We start from the raw sequence: 24,605 nt of genomic DNA, 5'->3' as shown, positions 1-24,605 counted from the left end.
TTGGAGGAGCTAAAAGGCCAATATGGTTAGATCATAATAAGCAAAAAAGAAAGGTTAGGCTTTTCCCATAGATGCTATATTTTATTGTAAGCACACCTGTAAGCCACTGACAGTATTTTTAAACAAGGGAGTGGTGATATCAAAATTCAGTTCAGACATTAACTTTTACATCAGAAACTAATGGCTTCCCAAGATACATTATTCCTTTCTCTCTAATAAAACCAAAATTTTTTTTGAGAGAGAGAGAGAGAGAAAGAGAGAGAGAGAGAGAGCAAGGGGTGGGGAGAGGGGAGAGAGAGAGAGAGAGAGAAAGAGAGAGAGAGAGAGAACGAGAGAGAGAATTCTAAGCAGGTTCCATGCCCAGCATGGAGGCTAATGTGGGACTTCATCTCATAACTCTAGATTATGATCTGAGCTGAAACCAAGAGTCAGACACTCAACCAAGTGAGCCACCCAGGCACTCCTAAAAACCAATTGCATGCATGGCCATTCGATTCAAAGATTGCCTTTCCCAGGCTCTCCTGTAGGTCAGGGGTGGCCATATCATTAAGTTCTGGACAATGAGATGGAGTGGAAATTTGGAACAATTTGGTGGGGGGAGAGTAAAGCAGGGATCAGGAGTGATAGTAAAGATAATAGCAGCACTTATTTTGCATTTATTACGTGCCAGGAAGCATCTGAATGCCTTTACATAAACTGGAGTCAGCAGGACCTGTTTGAGAGACTGAAAATGGTTTGGCATCCCAGCAGAGCAAAGTGGGTGGAGATTAGGGAGTAGAAGAGGCAGAAAATTTAGAGAATAATCAACGGGAAGATTGAAAAAGGCCTTGTGTTCCATTCTATGAAGTGAAAACTTCAAACCAAGGGTAACAGGAATCCACTGAAGGATTTTAAAGTGGGCTATAACCTGATCAGATAGGTTTTGAGAAATTTCACTTGGAGAACAGTACGGACAATGGAAAGAGAAGCTCTATCACAGGTTTATAGCAATTGTCCAGGTGAGAGGTTCTTTTGTAAAGAAACACATGGGGATCCCTGGGTGGTGCAGCGGTTTGGCTCCTGCCTTTGGCCCAGGGCGCGATCCTGGAGACCTGGGATCGAATCCCACGTCGGGCTCCCAGTGCATGGAGCCTGCTTCTGTCTCTGCCTCTCTCTCTCTCTCTCTCTCTCTCTCTCTCTCTGTGTGACTATCATAAATAAATAAAAATTAAAAAAAAGAAATACATGAATTAACACATTAGGAATCTTTTTGACAGGTACACATAGGGCTTTGTGATGAATTAAGTAAAAGGTCTTAGTGAGCTACTACCATAATTTCTATTATTGGAAACATTCTTTAAATGTATATTAGAAAACATGTTCATTCACCAAAACCTTAGCTCTATAATATATAAAAAGTATTTTGGTATGGAATAAACTGATACTTAAGTTGTGAATATAAGTGTTAAAGGCAAGAACTCCTGCAAGCATGTTCTCTGGGCAGCTGTATCAGTTCTTTGAAGTTCTCAAAATAGTACAATGCTATCTATATAAAAAATTTCCCTTTCTATTTCCAAGCTCAACTTTTAGACAGTATTATTAAGAATGAAGAAAAGTAGAAAGAAGGATATTTAATTCCTCAAAATGATCATTTGCCTTCTGTAGTCTAGGCCTGAAAAATATAGGACTTCTGGTGTCATAAATAACTTTCAGAAAGCACATTTCAGTTTATAGTGAATGTGCTTTGTATTTCACATCCAACTTTTAATTCTCTAACAAAATCTGAATCTAGGACTTGGAATTTGATTTAAAGATACATAAGATCAAGACAGGCAATCCCTAAGATTTCTTTAAAAAATTAAGTGACAATGATTCAAATAGCAAACACTTCTATTGTATGTGGTTGGCATTGTTGCCTCTTACATGTATAAAATATAATAGTCCTCAAGACAATCCCATGATGTGTTTACTATTATCATTCCCATTTTTAAAAATTATTTTTTAAAAAAGACTTTATTTATTGATTCATGAGAGACACACACAGAGAGAGAGGCAGAGACATAGTCAGAGAAGGAAAAGCAGACTCCGTGCAGGGAGTCCGATGCGGAACTCAATCCCGGGACTCTGGGATCACACCCTGAGCTGGAGGCAGATGCTCAACCACTGAGCCATCCAGGCGTCCCTATCATTCCTATTTTAAAACTGAGGAAATTGAGGCTGAGGTTAAATTATCTGGCCCCAAATCACAAGGCTAGTAAGTGACAGAGCTATGATTTGGACCTGCACAATTCGGCTATAGACACTCTGCTTATTATAGTATGACACTGCCTCTTGCCACCGATTTATTAACTTTAATAGAATAGTGCATTTGCATACTCAAATTGCTCCTACCTATAATTTCACTATATCACAATGAGCTATTGGGAGATTAATTACAGTGATTAATACAAATGTGAAGAGTACAGCAAGTTGAACTCACAATCATATTTACTCACAAAGTAAAAGGGAAAAGTGTATTAATCACTGTAATTAATTAATTGTTAGCCGCTGTGTTACTGTTATTTTCAAGTTTGTTTTTTTCCTTTCTAAAATGCCTACTTAGACTGCAAGCATCATTAGGGTGGGGTCCACCTTTCTTGTCTGTTTTTTTCCCCCATAATAGTTTGTCTATCTAACATGGTGCCTGGCACCTAGTGGGCACTCATATTTGACCTACTGTAGATCCATAGGTCTCAGGGACTGCTCTTCTAAAGACCTTTTACCTGCTTTGATTAATTTAGTTATTTTTGGATCCTTTTAAGATTATGGAGGCCTGGGCAGCCGGGGTGGCTCAGGGGTTTAGCGCCGCCTTCAGCCCAGGGCCTGAGTCCTGTGTCAGGCTCCCTGCATGGAGCCTGCTTCTCCCTCTGCCTGTGTCTCTGCCTCTGTGTGTGTGTGTCTTTCATGAATAAATAAATAAAATCTTAAAAAAAAAAAGATTATGGAGGACTTCAATAAGATCTCATTGTTAATAATTAAAAAATGCACAAAGGGACATGAAAAAAAGTGAAAATCCACTTTTTAATCGCCAACACATACTCTTTTCCAGGTGACTACTATCCCGTTTGGTGCGATTTGAGTTCTCTTTCTCCGCATTTACATGCACATATGCACAAACACATTTACATGAGTATATATGTAACCACAAATACACATTATTCCGCAACTACTTTCTTCTTCTTTTTCTTATCTTCTTTTTAAAGATTTTATTTATTTATTTGAGAGAGAGAGAGGGAGCTTGAGCAGGGGAGAGGTAGAGGTAGAGGGAGAAGCAGACTCCCCATTTAGCAGGGAGCCCACGTGGGGCTTGATCCCAGCACCCTGCGATGATGACCTGAGCTGAAGAAGGTTGCCCGACTATTTAAGTCACGCAGGTGCTCCCCCACCCGCCGCAACCGCTTTCTTTCAGTTTCCTACGTCCCTATAAATGCATTTGATTTTTAAAAAACAGTTATCTCGTATTTCATAACATGGATGTATTAAGCTTTATGGAATTATTCCCTATTGATGGACATTAAGACCGTTTCCTGTTAGTGTGTATTAAAAACCATGCAGCAATGAACATTACCGTGCCAATACCTGTATCCATGTGGAATTACCGGGAAACTCAGACCCCCGTTCGCGGGAAAGCCGGTTAACAGCTAGAACCGTTCAGGACACGTTTACAAAGCGCGGCTTCTTCCCTCCGGCCTTTTTCAGATCGCCCGGCGCAGGGCAAGCAGAATAGGGCGTTCGCAAAGTAACTCCGCCTCTCACACACGGGTTTATTCTCAAGAGCAATCAGCACGGGACTTGCTAGACCCCGCAGGAGCTCCGATGGGGTGGAAGGGCGGGCGCGGGCGCCTGACAGCGACTCCTCGGGGACCACCGCCTCCTAAGCCGCTGCCCCCTCAAGTTTGCCCTGTTTAGGCTAGACTGATGGAACAACTCCCCAGCTATTAAAAATGACCTGGAGGCAGCAGAGTGAAGTGAAAAGCATCCGTGTGGCTTGAGACGTGAACTGAACCGAGGCGAGGCGCCAGTCGCCACCGCAGGACTCCGCCTCCGGCCACCCCGGCCGACTCGCTTTCCCAGCAGCCCCCGCGGCCCACAGGGGCCTTGAGCCCGGCCTGCCCTCGCGCGCGGGGGCGGGGCCGAGGCCGGAAGTCACGTGCCGTGACAGCCGCCGGGGTGAGGCCGCCGTGGTCCGCCTGGCTGGTTGGGGCTGTGGCCGGGAGAGGCGGCGGGGTGATGGCGGTGGAGACTCTGTCCCCAGACTGGGAGTTCGACCGCGTGGACGACGGCTCACAGAGTAAGGGAGGGCAGGGCAAGGGCTGCGGGTGGATGCGCCCCTGCAGCGCTCCTGCGGGAGGGCTCTGCGTCGCGGTCGCTGCGCAGCGGTCCGGTTCGGGACACTTGCAGCCCCTTGGGGTGCGGAGGGAGGAGCTCTGCAGCGTTACTTTCGGGATTGGGGTCCCGGTGCGGTGGGTCAGGCCAGCCGAGGCGGGGCTCGGCGTCCGGGGCGGCGGCTGTCCCGAGGAGCCGCGGTGCCCGGGGGCAGCGGCGTCGGCTGTCCGCAGCCTGCAGCCTGCAGCCCGCAGCCCGCAGCCCGCAGCGCCGGGCCGGGCGGGGCGCGCCCGGGGAGGCCCAGCAGCCCTGGGAACCGCGCTGGCCCTGCCTCTGGCCTCTCGGGGCTTTCGCCACCCGAGCTGAGCGTTCAGTTCTAGAATGGGGAGAGGTCCGGGTTCCTGTTTTCGCTTTCCTGTTTTTCTACTTTTCCTCCAACCAACTTTTGGAAGTTTGAGTGTTTTTTTTTTTCCCCCTGCACATTCTTACAACGTGTAAGACAGCGAAAAGGCGCTCTTCACACGGTAATTATAAGAGAATGCCAGTTTATCTTCTTCCATGCCTTTTATTTGCGATATGTGGTGTTTTTTAGGGATGTCCTATAGCTTCCATTGCACCTAGAAAGGTTTCAAAAATTAAAGCAACTTTTACTTCATAAAATTGAATAGTTTCATTTTGAAGTTCGAGGTTAAAAAAAAAACGTACCAGATGAAGTTCCATGCAGCACAAGTTAGAGACCAAAATGATTACATTAGTGAAATTCTAAGATTAATACAAGTTGATAATCTGTGTCTCTAGTGATATTAATCTATTTAATAAGAGGGATTGGTACCTTCAGCTCCTGAGTGTTTTTTATGCACTTTTCATATGAAAAGCTAGGAACCTTAATGAATTGAATGGATCCAGCTGATTCAGAGCATTAATTGCGAAATAAGGGAGATTGGGGAGCTGGGTCTTTATCCTTAGGACATACTTATCTTAGAGTTCCTTTGCATTGTTAATTTAAGGAGAGAAACATTTTAGTTTTTTTTAGACAGCACGGTTGAATAGTTATTCAGATCAATAAAAGAAACTGAATCAGATTTGCTGCGTTTGGAATAAATAATGAACTCTTAATGTGTATGGTAGAATATTTCCTTTCAATTATTGACTTTAATGACTAGACATACTTTTGTTGTCCAGTTTATTTCAGTGACTCCTTAGAGTCCTCTATATAATCTGTGAATTCTGTAAATATTAGCATTGTATTCTGTACTCAGTATTCTTTACTGGCTTTTCCAACTCTATTTTGATAATTAAAATATCTTGGTAAATTTTGGACATTATAGAAATAACATTCATTATGATAAAATAGTCTAAAACTGTTTTAAAAACAATAGATGTATTTTTAGACACTAGTCAACAGCATAGAGACTTACGAATGATGATTAAGTTTTGCTTCTATGACAACACAGATTTTTATACTTGAGTCAGGTATTCTTTTTTTCTTTTTGCAAAAAAGACTCAAGATGTTGAATTGTCTAAGGCATTATTCAGGTTGTTTAAAAGCCCTAACTTACGGGGCATGTGGGGACAATCACCTTTTTATAGCATTTTAGTGTTCTAGTTTATGGGGAATCTAGGTGGCTCAGTTGGTTGGGTGTCTGCCTTCAGCTCTGGCCATAATCCCAGAGTCCTGGGATCGAGCCCCACCTTGGGCTCCCTGCTCAATGGGGAGTCTGTTTCTTTCTTTGCCCCTCACCTTCCTTGTGCACTTTCTCTCTCTCTCTTGCTCACTCTCTGTCTCTCAAATAAGTAAAGATTAAAAAATAAAGTTATAGTTTAAGTGTGTTGTAGCTGTATATGGTTAATATCTATAGCTTTTTAAATTATTTTATTTGGAAAGGATTAAAACTGAATTATTGTTTAAATTTGAAACTTTATTTTCAAGAAGTCCAGACATTGCAAAATAATACTTTTAAACAGCTTAGTAACTACTTTGCTGTGACTTTTGGAATTATTTGAAGTAAATGTCCTATAATTTGTTAATTGTACTTCTTACATACTGTTTTAAAATTTAAATTCAGAAATTCATGCTGAAGTCCAACTTAAGAATTATGGGAAATTTCTTGAGGAGTATACGTCTCAATTGAGAAGAATTGAGGATGCATTGGATGATTCAATTGGTGATGTTTGGGATTTCAATCTTGATCCAATAGCATTAAAGGTTTGATTTTGTTTTATTTTTAATTTATGTATACATTTTCAGGACATACTATATCTTGAAAACATAATCTTAAAAAGTGGAATGTACATTTGGCCCTTGAATAATATGTAGGTTACGAGTGCTGACTTCTCACACAGTTGAAAATCTGCATAGAACTTTAGGGCCACCACCCTAAACTTAGCCTGCTGTTGACCAGAAGCCTTACCAATAACATAAGCAGTTGATTAACACATATTTTGTATACATATTATGTACTATATACTTAAAATAAGTTAGGGGAAATAAAATGTTATAAGAAAATCATAAGGAAAATACATTTAGAGCACTGTACTACATTTATAAAAAAAAAATAAACCTGCATGTAAGTGGACCCACACAATTCAAACCTGTGTTTTTCAAAGGTCAGCTGTATATTATTATTATTTGAATCTAGAGAACTAAAAGAAACTTGGAGACAAATTGTTAATATCCTTATCTCTAAGCCATGTAGGTGTGTGCCTTTTTTCGTTTTTTAATGAATGGCACAGACCTCTGAGATAGCCTTTATTTTTCATCAAGAAAATGGAAAGGGTTGGAATAGAATATTCATTCTTTATTTGTTCCTTATTGAGATTATTTTACATATAGTGAAATGCATAGATTTGCAATATTCTGTTTAGTGAATTTTTCTCAAACACATGTCACTCATATTCTGATGAAGATATAGAAGATTTCCATCATTTCCCTTTAAAGTATTTATTTAAATTCCATTTAACATATAGTGTAATATTAGTTTCAGTAGTAGAATTTCATTTGGGAGCAATTTTTTAATGTATAAAATAAGTCACTTCTCTGTTCCATTCTGAGAACATTCTATCTTGTTCTATCTTTGAAACTATAGCCTGATACCACTTTAATAATAATTAACATTTACTGAATATTTATCATGTATTAGACACTGTCTTGAGTTACATATTGACTTTTTTTTAATAACTGTTTCTTGAAATTCAGATCTCTTGAAATTCACATATCATATAATTCTTTGGGTTTTAGTGTATTCACAGAATTGTGCAGCCATCATCAGACTCAATTTTAGAGTATTTTCAACACTCCTATAGAAATCCTATATGCATTAGCAGTCACTCCCCATCTGGTGTATGTTAGTGCTAAATACAGGGTCCAACAAGTTTAAGTAGAATAGAGCTAGACTCAATTAGTATCTTTAAAATTTCAATTATTTTTTTCAAATTATAGAGAAATATTCTTTCTCTTTGTTTTTATAGCTTTTGCCTTATGAACAGTCTTCCCTTTTGGAACTCATAAAGACTGAAAACAAGGTATAGATTTCTAAACCTAAAAATCTATTTTTTAAATGCTTTAGTTATCTTCTATAACTGATTTTTTAATTTTATGTTTGTACTCATCAAACTAGGTCTTGAACAAGGTCATCACTGTTTATGCTGCACTTTGTTGTGAAATCAAGAAATTAAAGTATGAGGTAATTATACTCTTACGATGTTAAAAATATTATTTAAAAGCAAATAAATGCGTGTGTGTGTATGTATATAGTGTACATAAGGATTTGTTGCATGTTGAATGAATTATTTATTTAAAGTAATATTAATAATAATGATTACCATTCATTGAGTATACTTTGTGCGAGACCCCATACTTGTACATAGAGAGACAGATAACCTGAGGAATAGATGAGGAAATAGGCTTAAAGAGGGCATCACTTGCCTAACATTTTACTGGTAGTAACTGAGTCTAGGTCTGCATACCTTCCGAGTCTATCTTATCTGCCATATATACTGGCTTTCTAAACATAATTGACTTTTATACGTATATGTATATATATTGGTATATGTATATACATATATTTATAGATTTATATATATTTTTATATATATGTTTTAACAATTTTTTTTAACAATTTTTTTTGGTGTTTTTTTTTTTTTAAGTAGACTCCACACCCAACATGGGGCTTAAACTTATAACCTTGAGATCAAGAGTTGCATGATCTGCTGACTGAGCCAGCCAGATGCCCTTAGATATAACTGATTTTTTTGTTAAAGCTTTGAATTTTTAATATGTTTTGCATTTTCTTGCCCATGGGTCATTAAAACTGGTAGAAGTTGGTAAACTTCCTCTTTTTTCTGTACCTTTTTGATAGTATGTGGGAGGATATAGGACAATTAGAATGGTCAGAAAAGACAAAACAGGGGTAAAGAAATTAAGAAATAACTTTGAGTATCAGTAATATCTTTGGTACTCTAAAGATAATTGGAATTTACCTGTTTTGTAAGCAGTTTCTGAATTTAAATGAATTTGTATATGCGATATAGTCTTCTAATTGTTAAATATGGATAACAAGAGAGCCTAGCAATTTAAAAACAAAATAGCAACCTTTAAAATTATTTTAAATTTTTTTTAAACAGGCTGAAACTAAATTTTATAATGGTCTCTTGTTTTATGGAGAAGGAGGTAAGTTTTAAAGTTTTACATTGTAGTGTCATGATGCCTTTTTTAAGATTGAAATGAATGAAAGTTGACAATTCTAGCACTACCATGATTATATAATGTATTACTGTGAGAAAATAGGCATTCAAATTTTTCTGTTGGTTTACTTGTTTGATAAGCAGGTGGAAAAAACCTGAGTGATGAAGCAGTAGAAAATTCTCTAAAATCTGTAATTTTTGTGTTTCTCCAAGGTTTTTCCTTGAATTCATTAAATAGTGAAACAGATGGTTACTTTTAATTGAATGGTTAATGATTGTCTCATGTTTCTTTTCAGTATAAAAATTCATTTTTCAATACTATGCAGATTAGAAGATATACTAATGAATAAAAATTATATTTATTTTTCATTTTGGGTTTTGACTAAGTTTAAATTAGAAAATCAAAATATGGTTCTTCATGTTGCTTTTTAAAGCTACAGATTCCAGCATGGTGGAAGGTGATTGCCAAATTCAAATGGGAAGATTTATTTCATTCTTACAGGTAACTGATTTTTCATTTTAATTTTTTTTTTTTAATGTTTGGGTAAATTATACCCAGTCAAAAAAGATTTCTGAGGGGCACCTGGGTAGCTCAGTTGGTTAAGGGTCTGCCATCTGCTCAGGTCATGATCCCAGAGTCCTGGGATCAAGCTCCACACCACCCCCACCCCACCCATGGACTCCCTTCTCAGCAGGAGTCTGCTTCTCTCTCTCCCTCTGCCCACCCACTAGCGCGCTCTCATGTGCTTGTGCGTGCTCTCTGAAACAAATCTTTAAAAAAAAAAAAAATTCTGAAACCTTCAAACGCTAAGAATATGTATTTTGAGAGTAAGATAGTTGGCATTGGATTATAGTTAAAGAGGTCATAACTCCTGAAAGATTTTCATAGCATTTTACGGAAATAAGAAAACAAAGTAAGTTTTTTCTTTTTAAATAATTTCATTTGTGATGGTTTGTCACCATACCTTTTAAAAGAATTTAAACTTTGTACCAGGTAGGAAAAGATAATTTATGTCAGAAAAAATTGTTAGTGGAAATGATTAAGCTGTGATGAAGTTTTAAAAAGTAGCTTTGATGCTTTTACCAGATGTTTCAATCAGATCAGAATAAACCAGATGTTTTCATCACTGCAGGGTTTTAGTTATTCTAGGTCTTTGGTTTAATTTTATCAAAAAAATAAGATAACTTCCTCTTCTCTCTCCATTATAAAAGCAATGCTAGTACTGTATGACAAAGGCAAAAATTGGAGATAAGGAAAAAACACCCCTAATCCCACCTGCCTTCTGATTATTACGTTTAAGATTTGATGTATTTCATTGAATCAAGCATACTCTAATAGATTCAATTCATTTATATCTTTACTACTTTTTTTGTCTCCTTGTTGTAATTGAGAGCATATTGTTGAACTGGATTTCTCTTATGGTATGTGTTAGGTTTCAAAAGAGGAGATTTGATATAGAAAATTGGTTATATAATAGTTGGAGGGCTAAAAGAAAGGAGAATAGTGAGGTCATCCAGAGGAAGCTGACACCACCTCTACATCAAGGGAAAAAAAGGATTGGGGTTGCCAGAATCTGGGAGCTTAGAGCAGAAGCATTGCGGAGTTAGTGCTGATACCTATGAAGGAGGCAGTGCTGCCTGACTGATGGGTACCTCTGAGAGGACAATATGAAGTTGGTTCTGGAGTGGTGAAAGAAAAGGAGGCTGGAGCAAACTGCCATTGCTGGGTGAACTGCTTTTGCCTGGATTTTGTTGATTAAAAAAGCAGGAAGTGGAAAGGTCCTTTTCCTGCCTTCTAGTGTCCTTTTAGTGCCACCTGTTGGCAGAACCTAACAGAAGAGCCTCCTGGTAGGAGTCTAAGAAATGTCATTTGTGGGGTTCCAGTGAATATGTCAGTTTCTCCCTCTGGTTTTCTCAAATTTGGATTTCTTATTTTCAAGATACTCTATTTGGTGCATACAAATTTAGAATTGTTAATCATTCTTTATAAATTGAATCTTATATGTTGACCTTGTTAAATTATAATTAGGTATATAATATATAATTATATAAATGTATATATAATAGCTATAGTAATGCTAACAAACTATTTTGTCACTGCCCCAGATCTATTTTAGTCAACATTTTTATGATTTATCTTTTTATATTCTTTCAGCCTTTCAATATCATTATGTTTTAGTTGTGTTTTTTAGGACCACATGTGTCTGGATTTTGCTTTATTATGCAGTCTGAACATCTATAAATCTCTGTCTTTTAACTGGCTAATTCATTCTGTTTCTACCTTTTGTAAGTAGTCTATTATATACCTGTAAAAGGTTTCTGGCTTTTTTGCTTTGAACTACTTGTCTGCATTTTCTGTTCTTTGCTTTTATTGAACTTTTAGAAGTTTAATAAGAAAGGTAAAACTAGAGCTATTTAAGGAAGATTGAAATGCATTATTTTTATTTTCAGATATTTTAAATTGTCTTTTGATCTTATTGACGGCTGCATAAAATTCCATTTTTAAGCCTTCAGTAAATGTTTTATAAGCCTAGCATATGTTAGGAACTGTTTTTGATGCTGGGGTTGCAGCAGTGCACAAATCAAACAGAACTTCCTTCCCTTGTAGAACTTAAAATTTAGGATAGCCGCAGGTTTGGGCAGCCCCCGTGGTGCAGCGGTTTAGCGCCGCCTGCAGCTTGGGGTGTGATCCTGGAGACTCGGGATCGAGCCCCACATCGGGCTCCCTGCATGGAGCCTGCTTCTCCCTCTGCCTGTGTCTCTGCCTCTCTCTCTCTCTCTGTATCTCTATGAGTAAATAAATAAATAATCTAAAAAAAAAAATAGCCACAGGTTTAATCAGGTTTAGAATACTTGAGGATACAAACCTTTTTTAGGTTTAAGCATTGAGAGCTTCTGAAAAGAAACTTTCAGAAGGTTTATGACATGGGTAGATGCGATTTATTTATTTATTTATTTATAGATTTATTTATTTATTTATTTATTTATTTATTTATTTATTTATTTATGATAGACATAGAGAGTGAGAGGCAGAGACACAGGCAGAGGGAGAAGCAGGCTCCATGCACCGGGAGCCCGACGTGGGATTCGATCCCGGGTCTCCAGGATCGCGCCCTGGGCCAAAGGCAGGCGCCAAACTGCTGAGCCACCCAGGGATCCTCTAGATGCGAGTTATTTAATAACAAACATATTCTTGCAATAATTAATAGTTCCGTTTCTGTGTGCCAAGCTTTTTTATTAAAAAAAAAGACAAAGATAATAAACATTTGAAGCTATTTCAGTGTGATTTCTGGAGAGCCTTTTTCCTCGTTATTTTACTTTCTAAATTGGCAGTCTTTGAACTTCTTCATTCAGATGTTCATTTATTTATTCACTTAGGATGGAAATTTATTGAGAAGCAGTTGAAATTTAGCGTCCATGCTGGGCAGTGAATATTCAGGGAAGCAATAAGATGGTCTTTGTCATTTAAGAATAACATGAGTAACTATAAGACTTAAAATAGAAGGATGAAGGAAATTCTGTGGGGGCATTAGAATGACCTTGGGATGCAGGAGAGGAGTTAAGAATTGATTGCTTGAAGGATTCTTGAAGTTGTCTGGCTGCAGGTTAACTGGAAATTTTACTGAAAAACTGTTTTGTTTTGTTTAACGTTGTTACCATAAAATTGAGAAATGGCGACAGTTAAAAAAGCAACGGTATAACACATACTCAACTTGTCATTTCAGGAACTGTCTTGTTTTGTTACGAGGTGCTATGAAGTGGTGATGAATGTAGTCCATCAGTTGGCTGCCCTCTATATCAGTAACAAGTAATGGATTTTATAAATATTTTTGCACTTAGAGATGCCAGGAATGTTTTTCTAAAACTAGTTACCTGAAATAGTTTTTTGCTTGTTTGCTCATTTGTTTACTCGTTCTTTCATTCCTTTATTCAATATCCTTTGAACACTTGTGATGTTTCAAACACTACTTGATGTGTATAATACATAGGTTAATAAGACAGTTTCTGCCATGGTGTTATCTATCTGAATAAGAATGTTGACAATATTTCTTAAATTTGATTATGTAGGAAAAGCGTAATATGGAATTAGAACATGTACCAAATTCTCTCTCCTTATTTCTCCTTTACATTGACTGTTCCTGGCCTAGTAGAATCACATGGAACTTTTCTTAGCCCTTACTGTTCTTATGACCGCAAAGTAGTATCTCATATTTGATTAATACTTAAAATGTTTCCCATTTACTATTGGATTATAATTTCACAGTAACTTTAAGTATATGAGAAGGGGTTCTCAATTATGAGAAGTAATTGAGGCCCAGAGGAGGTATATAAGATTCCATAGCAATTGAGATGCTGTTCTTTGATCATCAGTCCATTCGTTGTTCTTACTATACCAGGCTGCATCTTAACTCTCTTTATAAACTCAAAGACTGTGTTAATGGTTTCTCATTCTCATGTTTTTCTTAGTCAGGTGTTTATTTTATGCTTTGTTTTTTCATTGAAGCTGTTCTCATGGCCAGAGGGCAAATGAGAGCATAGCTCCCCAACCCCTGCAGTACCTGATGTGTGATTCAAAGAGGACTCCTCAGCACCACACCCCTATCCAAGAAAGATGAAATTTATTTGTATTTTGTATTTAACTTTTAAGATATTCTGTCGTGGAATGGAATATCTTTATGTGCTTTGATATACAAGTACTGTCTTAAATTATTTACTGCTGAGTAGAAGATGTCTAGCAAGTAAAATTGAATTATCCTGGGGCTTCTGACTTTGGTACAATGTTGGTTGAATGCATTGTTTTTCAGTAGGAATGGGGACTCAGAAATAAACCTGACTAGTTTCTAAGTGCCAATTTGGGTTAGGATGATAAAGATTCCTCTTGGGAACTGAGAAATTCTAACTATTTAGAAAGAAATTAGTATCAGTTTTATTATTTCTCTACCTCCATCCCAGAAGCTTCCTTTAGGTTTAAACGACTAGGGTTATTCATGGGCCACATATTGTCATTTTCCTTCCCATTAAATTAGCTATAGGCAAGCATAACCCTGACTCTATATATACAAGTTAGTTCTCTTTTTAGGAAAGTGGAGTATGGTCTCATAAATTCTAGTGGCGACAGCCAACTAAAGATACGTACATGTTAAAATTCCAAGAGCTGCTGCTGCTATATGTTTTCCTTGAAATAAAAATGAACAATGTCAAAAAACAAATTGTTTTCTTAACTGGATGTTATTTTATTACAGGATTGCACCCAAAATTATAGAGACAACTGGAGTTCATTTTCAGGTAAAAGTAATTTAAGTTGATCTGTAAAACTGTAATTTTTATTATATTTTACTGGGGAGTTTATATGATTGGGGAGTACAATTATAGCAAAACTCTTAAAGTTGTTTTTGTTTTTTTTTGCCTTTGCTCACTTTTGTTTGTGAAGTTGATGAGACATTACTGACCTATTATCAGTATAGCTCTTAGTTTTTCCCAGTAAGGAGAAATGCAGATTCTCTAAGTGGTCACTTTGGAGAATGAAACAGTTCTGCAATATCACGATTAAGGATGAAGTAGTGGGCAGGCATTTCTCTATTTAAGGTTTATTGTTCCATCTGAGGATTAATAGTTTCATCTGTGTTAATAAACTGATTCACCCGCTGCTTTAATTCAGTAATAATTAGCTCAGTGTGTTTAACTTTAAAAATCCATAGGAAGCTTAACTTGTAACTAGTGATTAAATGGTAATCATTAAAGGTGTTTTGACAGACTATGTATGAGCACTTGGGAGAGCTGCTAACTGTTTTGCTTACCCTGGATGAAATTGTTGATAATCATGTCACGTTGAAAGAGCACTGGACTATGTATAAAAGGTGAGCCAATTAAAATGTTTAAAATATATTAGTAAGAAACAAATGTAAATAGTGCAGATCTTTTAAAAGATTTGGAGATCTGTATTTAAAAGGATCTCATGTCAAATATTTTTATGAAAAAAATATTTTTATGAATACGGTAACCATTTTTAAATTTCAGATGAGCTTGTTGAGCCTCCTAATTCTTAAAATGTAGTGGAATGTTAATTTGACTACCTTAGAACCCAGCTTTTTTGTGGGGGGTTAGTCAAGTGACCATTCTTTTCCTGAAACCTGTTTTTATTTCATTGTATATTCTTAAGACTTAAGTTGAGGCATCTTATATTGTTCATCTGGTATCTAGAGAGTACCAGATATCTGAATTTAGGATGATATAAAAAGGTATGATTAGAAAATTAAATATATTAGCATTGTTTTTATTTAGGTTTTCAAATATATAGAGCTAAACAAGAAATACAAATCTAAAATTTTGATTTCCTGGAAAATTTTCAGTTGAAGAACTTTATAAGGAAAATTGAAGGTCTTTCTCCTAATCTTCCATAAGGTTACTGAAATCTGTCCATCACAATCCTTCAAAATTTGGAATTCAAGAAGAAAAACTAAAACCATTTGAAAAGTTCTTGCTGAAGCTAGAAGGGCAGTTACTTGATGGAATGATATTTCAGGTATGAGAGCTGTATCGAGCTATACTAAATGGGCTTATAATAGTTGATCCAGCTCAGAACTACAGTAGGACAACTTTCATAGCATACTGTTGAAATATGTTTTCTTTAAAGTGCTGTGGTTTAAAACATTGTTAGTGTACGAAAATACAGATTTTAGTATCTAGTAGCAGACAAAATTAATAGTATGAGTTGTTTTGGGATGAAGTTTTTTTTTTAATTATGTAAAAGGATAAAACTGTAAAGAATAAGATCTAAGCAGTTGTATTAATGTTTGTTGTTAACCTCTAAATTTGGGTTTGTTATAATACCTTTTATTTATTTTTTAAAAGATTTTATTTATTCATGAGAGAGACAGAGAGGCAGAGACATAGGCAGAGAGAGAAGCAGACTCCATGCAGGGAGCTCGATGTGGGACTTGATCCTGGGGCTCTAGGATCATGCTCTTGGGCCGAAGGCAGATGCTCAACCGCTGAGCCACCCAGGCATCCCTGTTACAATACCTAACAATTCTTCCTAGGCTCAGGGAATATGATTTGGATTTGTGTAGTCTAGGTAGCTTCCTACCATTTAGTAGTTTTTTAAAGTTTAAATTAATTAAAGTAAAATTTCACTTTCTATAGCACTTTCAAGTGCTTAATAGCGGCATATAATCTAATCATCTCAAACCTAAAGCACATATAACGCATATATAATCTAATCATTTCAAACTCAGAGTACATCTCAAACTTAAATATGTTATATGTCAATAATATCTTAAAGCTGGGGGAAAAATAGCCACAATTAGTTTGTGACTAGCTATCATGTCAGCACAAATGTAGAACATTTCTGTGATCACAGTTCTCTTGGATAGCACTACTTTGGATAGTATTTGTCAGAGATTGCAGTATATTTATATTTAAAATCAATTCAGGGTTATTTTTAACATTTTTTAAAAAGATTTTATTATTTATTATTTGACAGAAAGCACAAGCAGGAGGAGTGGCAGGCAGAGGGAGAGGGAGAGGCAGGTTCCTTGCTGACAAGGAGCTCAGTATGGGGCTTGATGCTTCCGGGACCATGACCTTAGCCAAAGGCTGATGCTTAACCGACTGAGCCACCCAGGGGCCCCTATTTTTAACATATTTTATATGATCATAATTTGTTTTTTAATTGAAGTATAGTTGACACATAGTTACATTAGCTTCAGGTGTACAACATCATGATTTGACAAGTCTATATATTATGTTAGGCTCAGGATCACAATTTTTACAGATTGATCCCAACTCTCGTTTATATCAGTTTAACAGCTAGTATTAGATTCAGAAGGTAATTTTTTTGTTATTGATTCTTTTTCCAGGAGACTTTTTTTTTTAAAGATTTATTTATCTATCTATCTAGACATTTTTTTTTAAGATTTTATTTATTTATTTATGAGAGACAGAGAGAGAGGGGGCGGGGTGCAGAGACACAGGCAGAGGGAGAAGCAGGCTCCATGCAGGGAGTCTGATGTGGGACTTGATCCCAGGTCTCCAGGATCACACCCTGGGCTGAAGGCGGCGCTAAACTGCTGAGCCGCCCAGGCTGCCCATATCTAGACATTTTTTAGGATTGATTTATTTATCTATCTAATCTATCTATCTCTCTGAGAAAGCATGAGTCAGGAGAGGGGCAAAAGGAGAGGGACAAGCAGACCCTCCGCTGAGTGTGCAGCCTGACATGGGTGGGGTTTAAACCCAGGATCCTGATACTGTGACTACTATGACATGAGCTAAAGTTAGATGCTTGACTGACTGAGCCATCCAGGTACTCTTCCAGGAGACGTTCCTATACATGCTATAATTAAGTGGTAGGAAAGTAATTATATTCAGAAAAATTAATTCTACTCTTGAAAGTGCAAAGCAAAATAATAAAACATGTTTTCCAGTGCTTCATGAGATATGTCTCCTGTACATTATTGAATATCACTGTGTATATTTCTTCATATTGAATTATGGATTTGTGGGTCACCTGAGTGGCTTAGATGGTTAAGTGTCTGCCTTTGGCTCAGGTCACAATCTCTGAGTCCTGGGATTGAGCCCCATGTTGGACTCCCTGCTCAGTGGGGAGTCTACTTCTCTTTCTCCCCTCGCCACACCCTGTTCATGTTCTCTCTCTCTCTCAAATGAATAAATAAAATCTTAAAAAAAAAATTCCGAATTTGTGGTTCAGTTTTATTGCACTAACTGGTACTCAAATATTTAAGTACATACATACTTTCCATTCAAAAGGATTTAGACAGTAGATGACATTAAGGTAAAAACTTGAGCCTCAGTGTTAGTAAAATAAAAATGATGAATGTAGAAGTTTATCACACACTCTATATTTAGCTTCTGAGATCAGACAAGATCAGGCCCATCAGGGTGGTATGGCCATAGACCACACACTCTATATGTAGATCTGTTTAATAGTTTATTACTGAGAGTCTAAATTTCTCTTTAAATGTTTCCTGTTTAGGCTTGTATAGAACAGCAGTTTGACTCTCTCAATGGAGGAGTATCTGTGTCAAAAAATAACACTTTTGCTGAAGAATTTGCACATAGTATTCGCTCAATTTTTACAAATGTAGAAGCCAAACTTGGTAATGTAAAAGGCATTTTTAAATTTTTGTTGATGAAGTTTGCATTTCCTTGAACATAGAACTTAAGTATATTTGTTCTGATTTTCTCTCATGCTGTTGTTTTATAAGGAGAACCTTCTGAAATTGACCAGAGAGACAAGTATGTTGGAATTTGTGGACTTTTTGTACTGCATTTTCAAATTTTTCGAACTATTGATAAAAAGTTTTATAAGTCTTTATTGGATATTTGTAAGAAGGTAAGAACTTGGAACTTTTATTTTTTTCAGTTTGAGTAGATGAAAAAGATTTTGGATAAAATTGGATGTTCTAAAATGTGTTTTATTTCTGCTACAAAAATAGTAATTTTTGTAATATTTTGTAATAATTATAAAAATAATATCATAGTATTTATTTTTAAAAACCAAGCATTCTGGAAGTAAGTGATATAGTAAATGTAGGTACTGCATAATTCCACATCACATAAACACCTGTTAGTGGAGGTTTCTCTGGATATTTTCCTATAAAATAACTTCCTATTACTGTTATTTTTTCCCTTCTTTTTCTTTAGTTCTTCTCTTCTTGCTATTCCTTCTCATTATTGAAGTAGAAAAAAATTAAAATTGGTTTTACATCTTTGCTATTTCCATGATATGACATCTGATTTCAAAATTGAAAATTTAGTTTGTGTGTAGAATCAAGTGATACGTGACTAGGAGAACCCAGTATCTTGGGTCTTTCACTTTTTCACTAATGTAGAATAAAAGTAAAAGCCATGAGGATTCAAGTTTCTGTTTGCTTTTTGCATATTTTTATCTAAAAATCTGTAAGAGTATATACGTGTGTGTGTATTTAATACTGAGGCAGAATAAAATTATTTTCATGCTCCACATGAGATATCGGAATGCCTTAATTGTGCCACAGTAAGATAATTTGTTTCATAATGATTGCATTTATGATTATGAATTGTCTTCTATTGCATATTATAGAACTAATAAACAGCTGATTGCTTAGTCTACATTTATTAATTTACTTTCCTTACATTACTATTTCAGGTACCAGCCATCACTCTAACTGCTAATATTATTTGGTTTCCTGATAATTTTTTGATCCAGAAAATACCAGCAGCTGCCAAACTTCTAGACAGAAAAAGTCTTCAAGCCATTAAAATTCACAGAGATACTTTCCTACAGCAGAAAGCTCAGTCACTTACCAAGTAGGTTTTATAAGTACCTAAATGAAAATATTCAGATACTTTATATTCTCAGATCTTATATTGACTCTAAATATATGGAAAATATTTGATTTTAAGAACAAATATATTTATTACTAGAGAAAAATTTGGACAGTCTCAAGGAGACTTATTTTTTTTAGGATTTTTTTTGTTTTGTTTTAAATGATTTAGATTTAAACTCAGTTAAGATTAGGAAAATTAGGGATCCCTGGGTGGTTCAGCAGTTTGGCGCCTGCCTTTGGCCCAGGGCGTGATCCTGGAGTCCCGGGATCAAGTCCCACGTCGGCCTTCTGGCATGGAGCCTGCTTCTGCCTCTGCCTGTGTCTCTGCCTCTCTCTCTATCATAAATAAATAAATAAATCTTAAAAAAAAATTAGGAAAATTATACTTTATGGAGGGGGGTGTGTGTGTATGTACTCCTATATACATGTATTTGCATACATACATGCATACACACAGAACTTTTTATCAGATACATTATTTTTTGTGTAAAGTGAAGTTTTGTAGTAGATGTCATTTGATTACATTAAACACATTGTGTGTCCATGATTCAGTGATAGTTTTTGGAGGAGTTGATTTTAATTTGATGTACTCCTTTTTTTTTAATTTTTATTTTTATGAAAGTAATGTATGCATATATTTTAGAATCAAGAAGTACTTGATTTAGTTTAAGAGAGTTTAAGGGAAAAATAAAGGGAAAGTTTAAGGGAAAAATAATTGTCCCCAGCCCACTTTCCTCCATACCTGAGTACTATTCTCTAAAAGAACACTTTTAACTTTAGTTTCTTTTTTTTTGCAATATTTTTATTTATTGATTGATTGATTGATTTATGAGAGAGAGGGGCAGAGACACAGGCAGAGGGAGAAGCAGGCTCCATGCAGGAAGCCTGATGTGGGACTTGATCCCAGGACCCCAGGATCAGGCCCTGAGCCAAAGGCAGACACTCATCCGCTGAGCCACTCAGGCATCCCTTAACTTTAGTTTCTTCTGATATTTACATCCTTATATTTTGTCTGAGTCTTCCTATGCACATTTTCAAATATATACAAAATAGAGAAAATAGTATGGTGAGCCCACATGTTCTCATCACCTAGATTTAATATTTAAATTTACTGTACAGGGGGGATCCCTGGGTGGCTCGGTGGTTTAGCGCCTGCCTTTGGCCCAGGGCTGATCCTGGAGTCCTGGGATGGAGTCCCACGTTGGGCTCCCTGCATGGAACCTACTTCTCCGTCTGCCTGTGTCTCTGCCTCTCTCTCCCTTTGTGTCTCTCATGAATAAATGAATAAAATCTTAAAAAAAAATAAATTTACCGTACATTCTTTAGTATGCTGCCAAAGTTACGTGTTGACCTATATGAAGATTTTAAGTGAAGTGACACAGGACTGTGCCACTGGCCCATGTGTGTGACATGATTAAAAGAAAATGGGGATAGTTATCCTCTTCCTTTTGATCTTGACTATCAAGGGGAAATTGGGCCACTACTGCAGAGTGAGGGGAGGAGGAGTATGTCTGGAAGATAGGAGGTCCCCTAAAGCACCTCTTAGTACTCCCAGTCCTGTGATTAAAGTCTTTGAAAAATGACAATTACTTAGTTCAGGCAGGATTACAGCAGAGATTTCAGAGCTCTCTCATACATTTTAAAACAACTGAGAAGGGAAAAAGACATAGTTTGGATTTAAGGAAGTGAATTCAATAAGATGGAGAGACAGGGATCAGGTTTAGGAGCAGTAATTAAAAGATAGGGATATTTTGGTTATCAGAAGCTTACTCTTTTACAGTGTGATGCAGTTACTAAAAATGCCAATACATACTTGTATTACATTAAAACTATACTAGGATAAAATGGAAACTGGTAGTTATAATATCTAGGACATTTGAATTGGTCGTTTCACTGAATTTTTATTGGTTAGATCATACTTGGTATTTGGTGGTGTCACATTATAGAGAGGAACACAGAATGCAGCAACCCTAAATGATGTTGATTAGGGTATGTCAAAGACCTGACAGCCATGCCCTTTGAAGAATCTCTACATTGTTTGGCCTTTAAAAGGAAAATCTGAGGAATGATGTGGTGAGCTCCTTAAATATTTGAAGGGCATTCTGATTGAAGAGGGAACAGATTTGATCTCTGTGGCTTCAGAAGGTCAACCAGAACCAAAAGATGAAGATGATATAATAATAGTCACCAGCATTATCAAGCTGTTTGTAGCAGGCATTATGCTAAAGGCTTTACGCTTTGTCTTATGCAAACCTTGCAACAGTCCTCTTATGTGGAAAATAGTATAGGTCACAACTAAATATTAACCTGGTCCTTTCTGTAAGCCAATAACAACTCTTCCAGCGACTTTTCATATATCATCTCTTTTAATCATCAGAGAATCCTATGAGGCACATATTTGTTATGGTCATTTTATAGATGAGAAAATTGAAGTACAGAGATTAGATTAAACTTATCCAGATTTAAACAACTGGTAGGTGGCAGAGCTGAACAGTCCTAACTCTGGAGCACAAGCTCTTAATGGCTACTCTTTAGCACTATTTTTATCCTATTTTTAGATAAGGAAATTGAGGCTTAGAGAAATGAACTTTGCCAGGTCACACAGCTAAGCACATGTCAGAGAAGGCATGCAGACCTGTACCAATCCTGTAAAGCGTCTGCAACAGGGTTGTGAAGACTGCTTTGGGAGGTAATGTGCTCTTTCCCTAGAGCTGTGTAGGTGGACTGTAGATGACTAGTAGTCCAAGGTGTAGGAAGGGAGGCTTATCAGGTGGAAGATTGAATAAATTGACTTTCAAAGACACCTCCTCCCACAACATGATAACGTTTTGTGTTTCTAAATTCTTTGATTCCAAAGATACATACATAGTCACCATCAAGCTCCAGGGAGCTAAAGGGGATAGTGCCTTCTTCATTCTCCTTGGAATTCTCCTTAAGAAACCTAAAATTCACTCTACTGAAATGAAACCCAGAAGAGGGGAGACAGTGTGATCAGCATGAGTTTTGTCTAATGTTTTTTCCAGTCACACTCCGAGTTCAGTAACTAAGTAAGAAGCAGTGGGGGACAGTTTCCTTATTCCTACACTACACAGTAGACTACCTGTCCAAGTGCCCCAGTCACAGTCTTGACTGAAGTCCAAGGTTTTTATGTTGCTGCATTTTTTTTTCATTCACACCACTTTGATACTGGAAATACTGACTTTTCAGGATAGAGGTATGAACCTTCATTTCAAACCTGTGTTGACACTGTTACATGTTTTATATTGAGAGAGATTTTTTTTTTCGTTAGTCTTTTTCCTGTTTGTACTTTAAAATAAGGCTGGCCATCTGACAGACCCTTGGGTATTTTTGGACTCTGTCTATTAACTTTTTAAAACTTGAAGCATTTACATTTTTACAAATTCACAAGAGACGAAGATTGGTGTCTAGATGTGGGAGTGATGGGTGGCGTTAACAGCAAACCTCTGCTTTATCCTGCATGGTCCAATCTAAAACTGACTGCCTTTGACTGATGTATTAGCCGCCTTCAATAATGTTCATGGTTTGATTACTGTCAGGGAGCGCTTCATGATCTCTAGACCTCTTGCTTCTGTCCTTGCTTATGACCTTTCTGTTCCCTCCTATATATTCCTGCTGAATACCGATCATAGCCTCTTCAGAAGTGGAGGCATTGCCCTAGGTACCTTACTCATTCTCTGTGTTCCACACTTTTAATTTTTTTTTTTAATTTTTTTTTTTTTATTTATTTATGATAGTCATAGAGAGAGAGAGAGAGGCAGAGACACAGGCAGAGGGAGAAGCAGGCTCCATGCACCGGGAGCCTGATGTGGGACTCGATCCCGGGTCTCCAGGATCGCGCCCTGGGCCAAAGGCAGGCGCCAAACCGCTGCGCCACCCAGGGATCCCCTGTTCCACACTTTTAAATCAAATAATCCACAAGTCAGAAAACCCATAAATCAAATAATGTTAGCATCATTCAAGGCAAAACCAAAAGTACAACCATTGGTATCATTTGTTTAATGGAATCCTGGCTCAGCAGAAATTTTTCTGAGATTTGATGCTAGGGTTTCATCTCCTTAAAACACAGTTATTAAAAATTCTGGTGTAATCCCTCTTTAGGCTGAGTTCTTGAGACTATCAGACTGTTTGGCAGTATGACTGGCACTAACCAGTGTGGGATTCTGGTCTCAATCAAGTGAGTCTCTTCAGTCTCTTGCCCTAAGAGCTATCCTCTAGCTGATTCTGACTGGCAATAATGGGATGTTTCGTTTGTTTTTTTGAGATTTATTTATTTATTTTTCTTAGAGAGAGTGAGAACTCAAGTAGGGGTAGAGGCAGAGGGAGTGAGAATCCTCAAGCAGACTCCCCAATGAGTGCAGAGCCTGATGCCAAGCTGGATGCCCAAACCTTGAGATCATGACCTGAGCTGAAATCAAGTCAGGCCACTTAGCCAGCTGAGCCACCCAGGTGACCTGAAGGAGATTTTTTTTTTTTTTTTTTTTGAGATTTTTAAATACAGTTGGTAATGTTAGTTCCCACAAAGGGGAATTGTTCATTTTTTTCACACTAAATCTGTAAAATAAAAAATACATATATTAATCAGCTTCTGGGCTAAAAGTTCCCATCTTGAGCAATTTGGCATTCATTTATGGAGTGATTTAGTGTTTGTGACTGGCCTGCAGAGGAGAATTATATTATCAATTTAGTCTTTCCTATATAGGAAAGCTTCCTAGATTTGGGCTTATATCTTGGTTTGCCTATGTACCAGTTGTATGATCTTGGGCACATTTCGTAACTTTTTGATGTATCAATTTTCTCTTCAGTAAAATGGAGATCTTAATACCTATCTCATAAGGTTAATGTGAGGACTAAACGAGTTACTTTGTGTTACGTTGTGCTTAAAACAGTGGCTGGCATACAGTAAGCATTCTATAAATGCTGCTTTTATGTTCAGATTCTGACCACTTTGTCTCTCATTCTGGCTCAAGTTGTAATCTCCTTCTGCATTATCACAGTAGCTTCCTAAGTGGTTTTCCTGCTATTACCCTTGTCCCTTTTATAGTTTATTTTTAACATTTCAGTCAAGATAATATTGGTCCTCTTCAGAGTTAGATCAAGTCACTTTGCTCAGATCCTTTGGTGACTTTCATTGAAGTCCTCGCTACAAGGTCTTACACAAATCCTGTTATGTCCTCCACCTTTCCCACTCCTCCCCACCACCCTCTACTTCTCTAATTTCCTTTTGTG

The 24,605-nt window shown here is 37.0% G+C and overlaps 2 protein-coding genes across 6 annotated transcripts in view; one reads left to right on the top strand and one right to left on the bottom strand.

Moving 5' to 3' along the window:
• Nucleotides 1-4,098, bottom strand: part of ALDH1L2 (aldehyde dehydrogenase 1 family member L2) — a 63,652-nt gene extending 59,554 nt beyond the window's left edge. The window contains exon 1 of one of the 5 annotated variants that reach the window (XM_072742626.1): nucleotides 3,598-4,098. Coding sequence is in view for 1 of the 5 variants with exons in the window: in XM_072742625.1 (XP_072598726.1) it covers nucleotides 3,587-3,607 (21 nt within the window). In the remaining 4 variants the exon portion in view is untranslated. Of the gene's footprint in view, nucleotides 1-3,586 lie in introns of all 5 variants that reach the window. The other 4 variants (XM_072742627.1, XM_072742625.1, XM_072742629.1 and 1 more) reach the window with 4 other exon arrangements.
• Nucleotides 4,062-24,605, top strand: part of WASHC4 (WASH complex subunit 4) — a 55,489-nt gene continuing 34,945 nt past the window's right edge. The window contains exons 1-13 of the mRNA XM_026010921.2: nucleotides 4,062-4,309; nucleotides 6,411-6,550; nucleotides 7,813-7,866; nucleotides 7,962-8,027; nucleotides 8,968-9,013; nucleotides 9,462-9,529; nucleotides 12,753-12,835; nucleotides 14,271-14,313; nucleotides 14,782-14,885; nucleotides 15,430-15,550; nucleotides 18,023-18,146; nucleotides 18,255-18,382; nucleotides 19,178-19,338. Of these exons, the coding sequence (XP_025866706.1) occupies nucleotides 4,249-4,309; nucleotides 6,411-6,550; nucleotides 7,813-7,866; nucleotides 7,962-8,027; nucleotides 8,968-9,013; nucleotides 9,462-9,529; nucleotides 12,753-12,835; nucleotides 14,271-14,313; nucleotides 14,782-14,885; nucleotides 15,430-15,550; nucleotides 18,023-18,146; nucleotides 18,255-18,382; nucleotides 19,178-19,338 (1,199 nt within the window). The 5' untranslated portion in view covers nucleotides 4,062-4,248. The remainder of the gene's footprint in view (nucleotides 4,310-6,410; nucleotides 6,551-7,812; nucleotides 7,867-7,961; nucleotides 8,028-8,967; nucleotides 9,014-9,461; nucleotides 9,530-12,752; nucleotides 12,836-14,270; nucleotides 14,314-14,781; nucleotides 14,886-15,429; nucleotides 15,551-18,022; nucleotides 18,147-18,254; nucleotides 18,383-19,177; nucleotides 19,339-24,605) is intronic.

Source organism: Vulpes vulpes, chromosome 16, assembly GCF_048418805.1.
Source record: "Vulpes vulpes isolate BD-2025 chromosome 16, VulVul3, whole genome shotgun sequence".
Classification (NCBI taxonomy): domain Eukaryota; kingdom Metazoa; phylum Chordata; class Mammalia; order Carnivora; family Canidae; genus Vulpes; species Vulpes vulpes.
The sequence above is the reverse complement of the archived record's forward strand: the minus strand, read 5'-3'. Positions and strand labels throughout refer to the sequence as shown.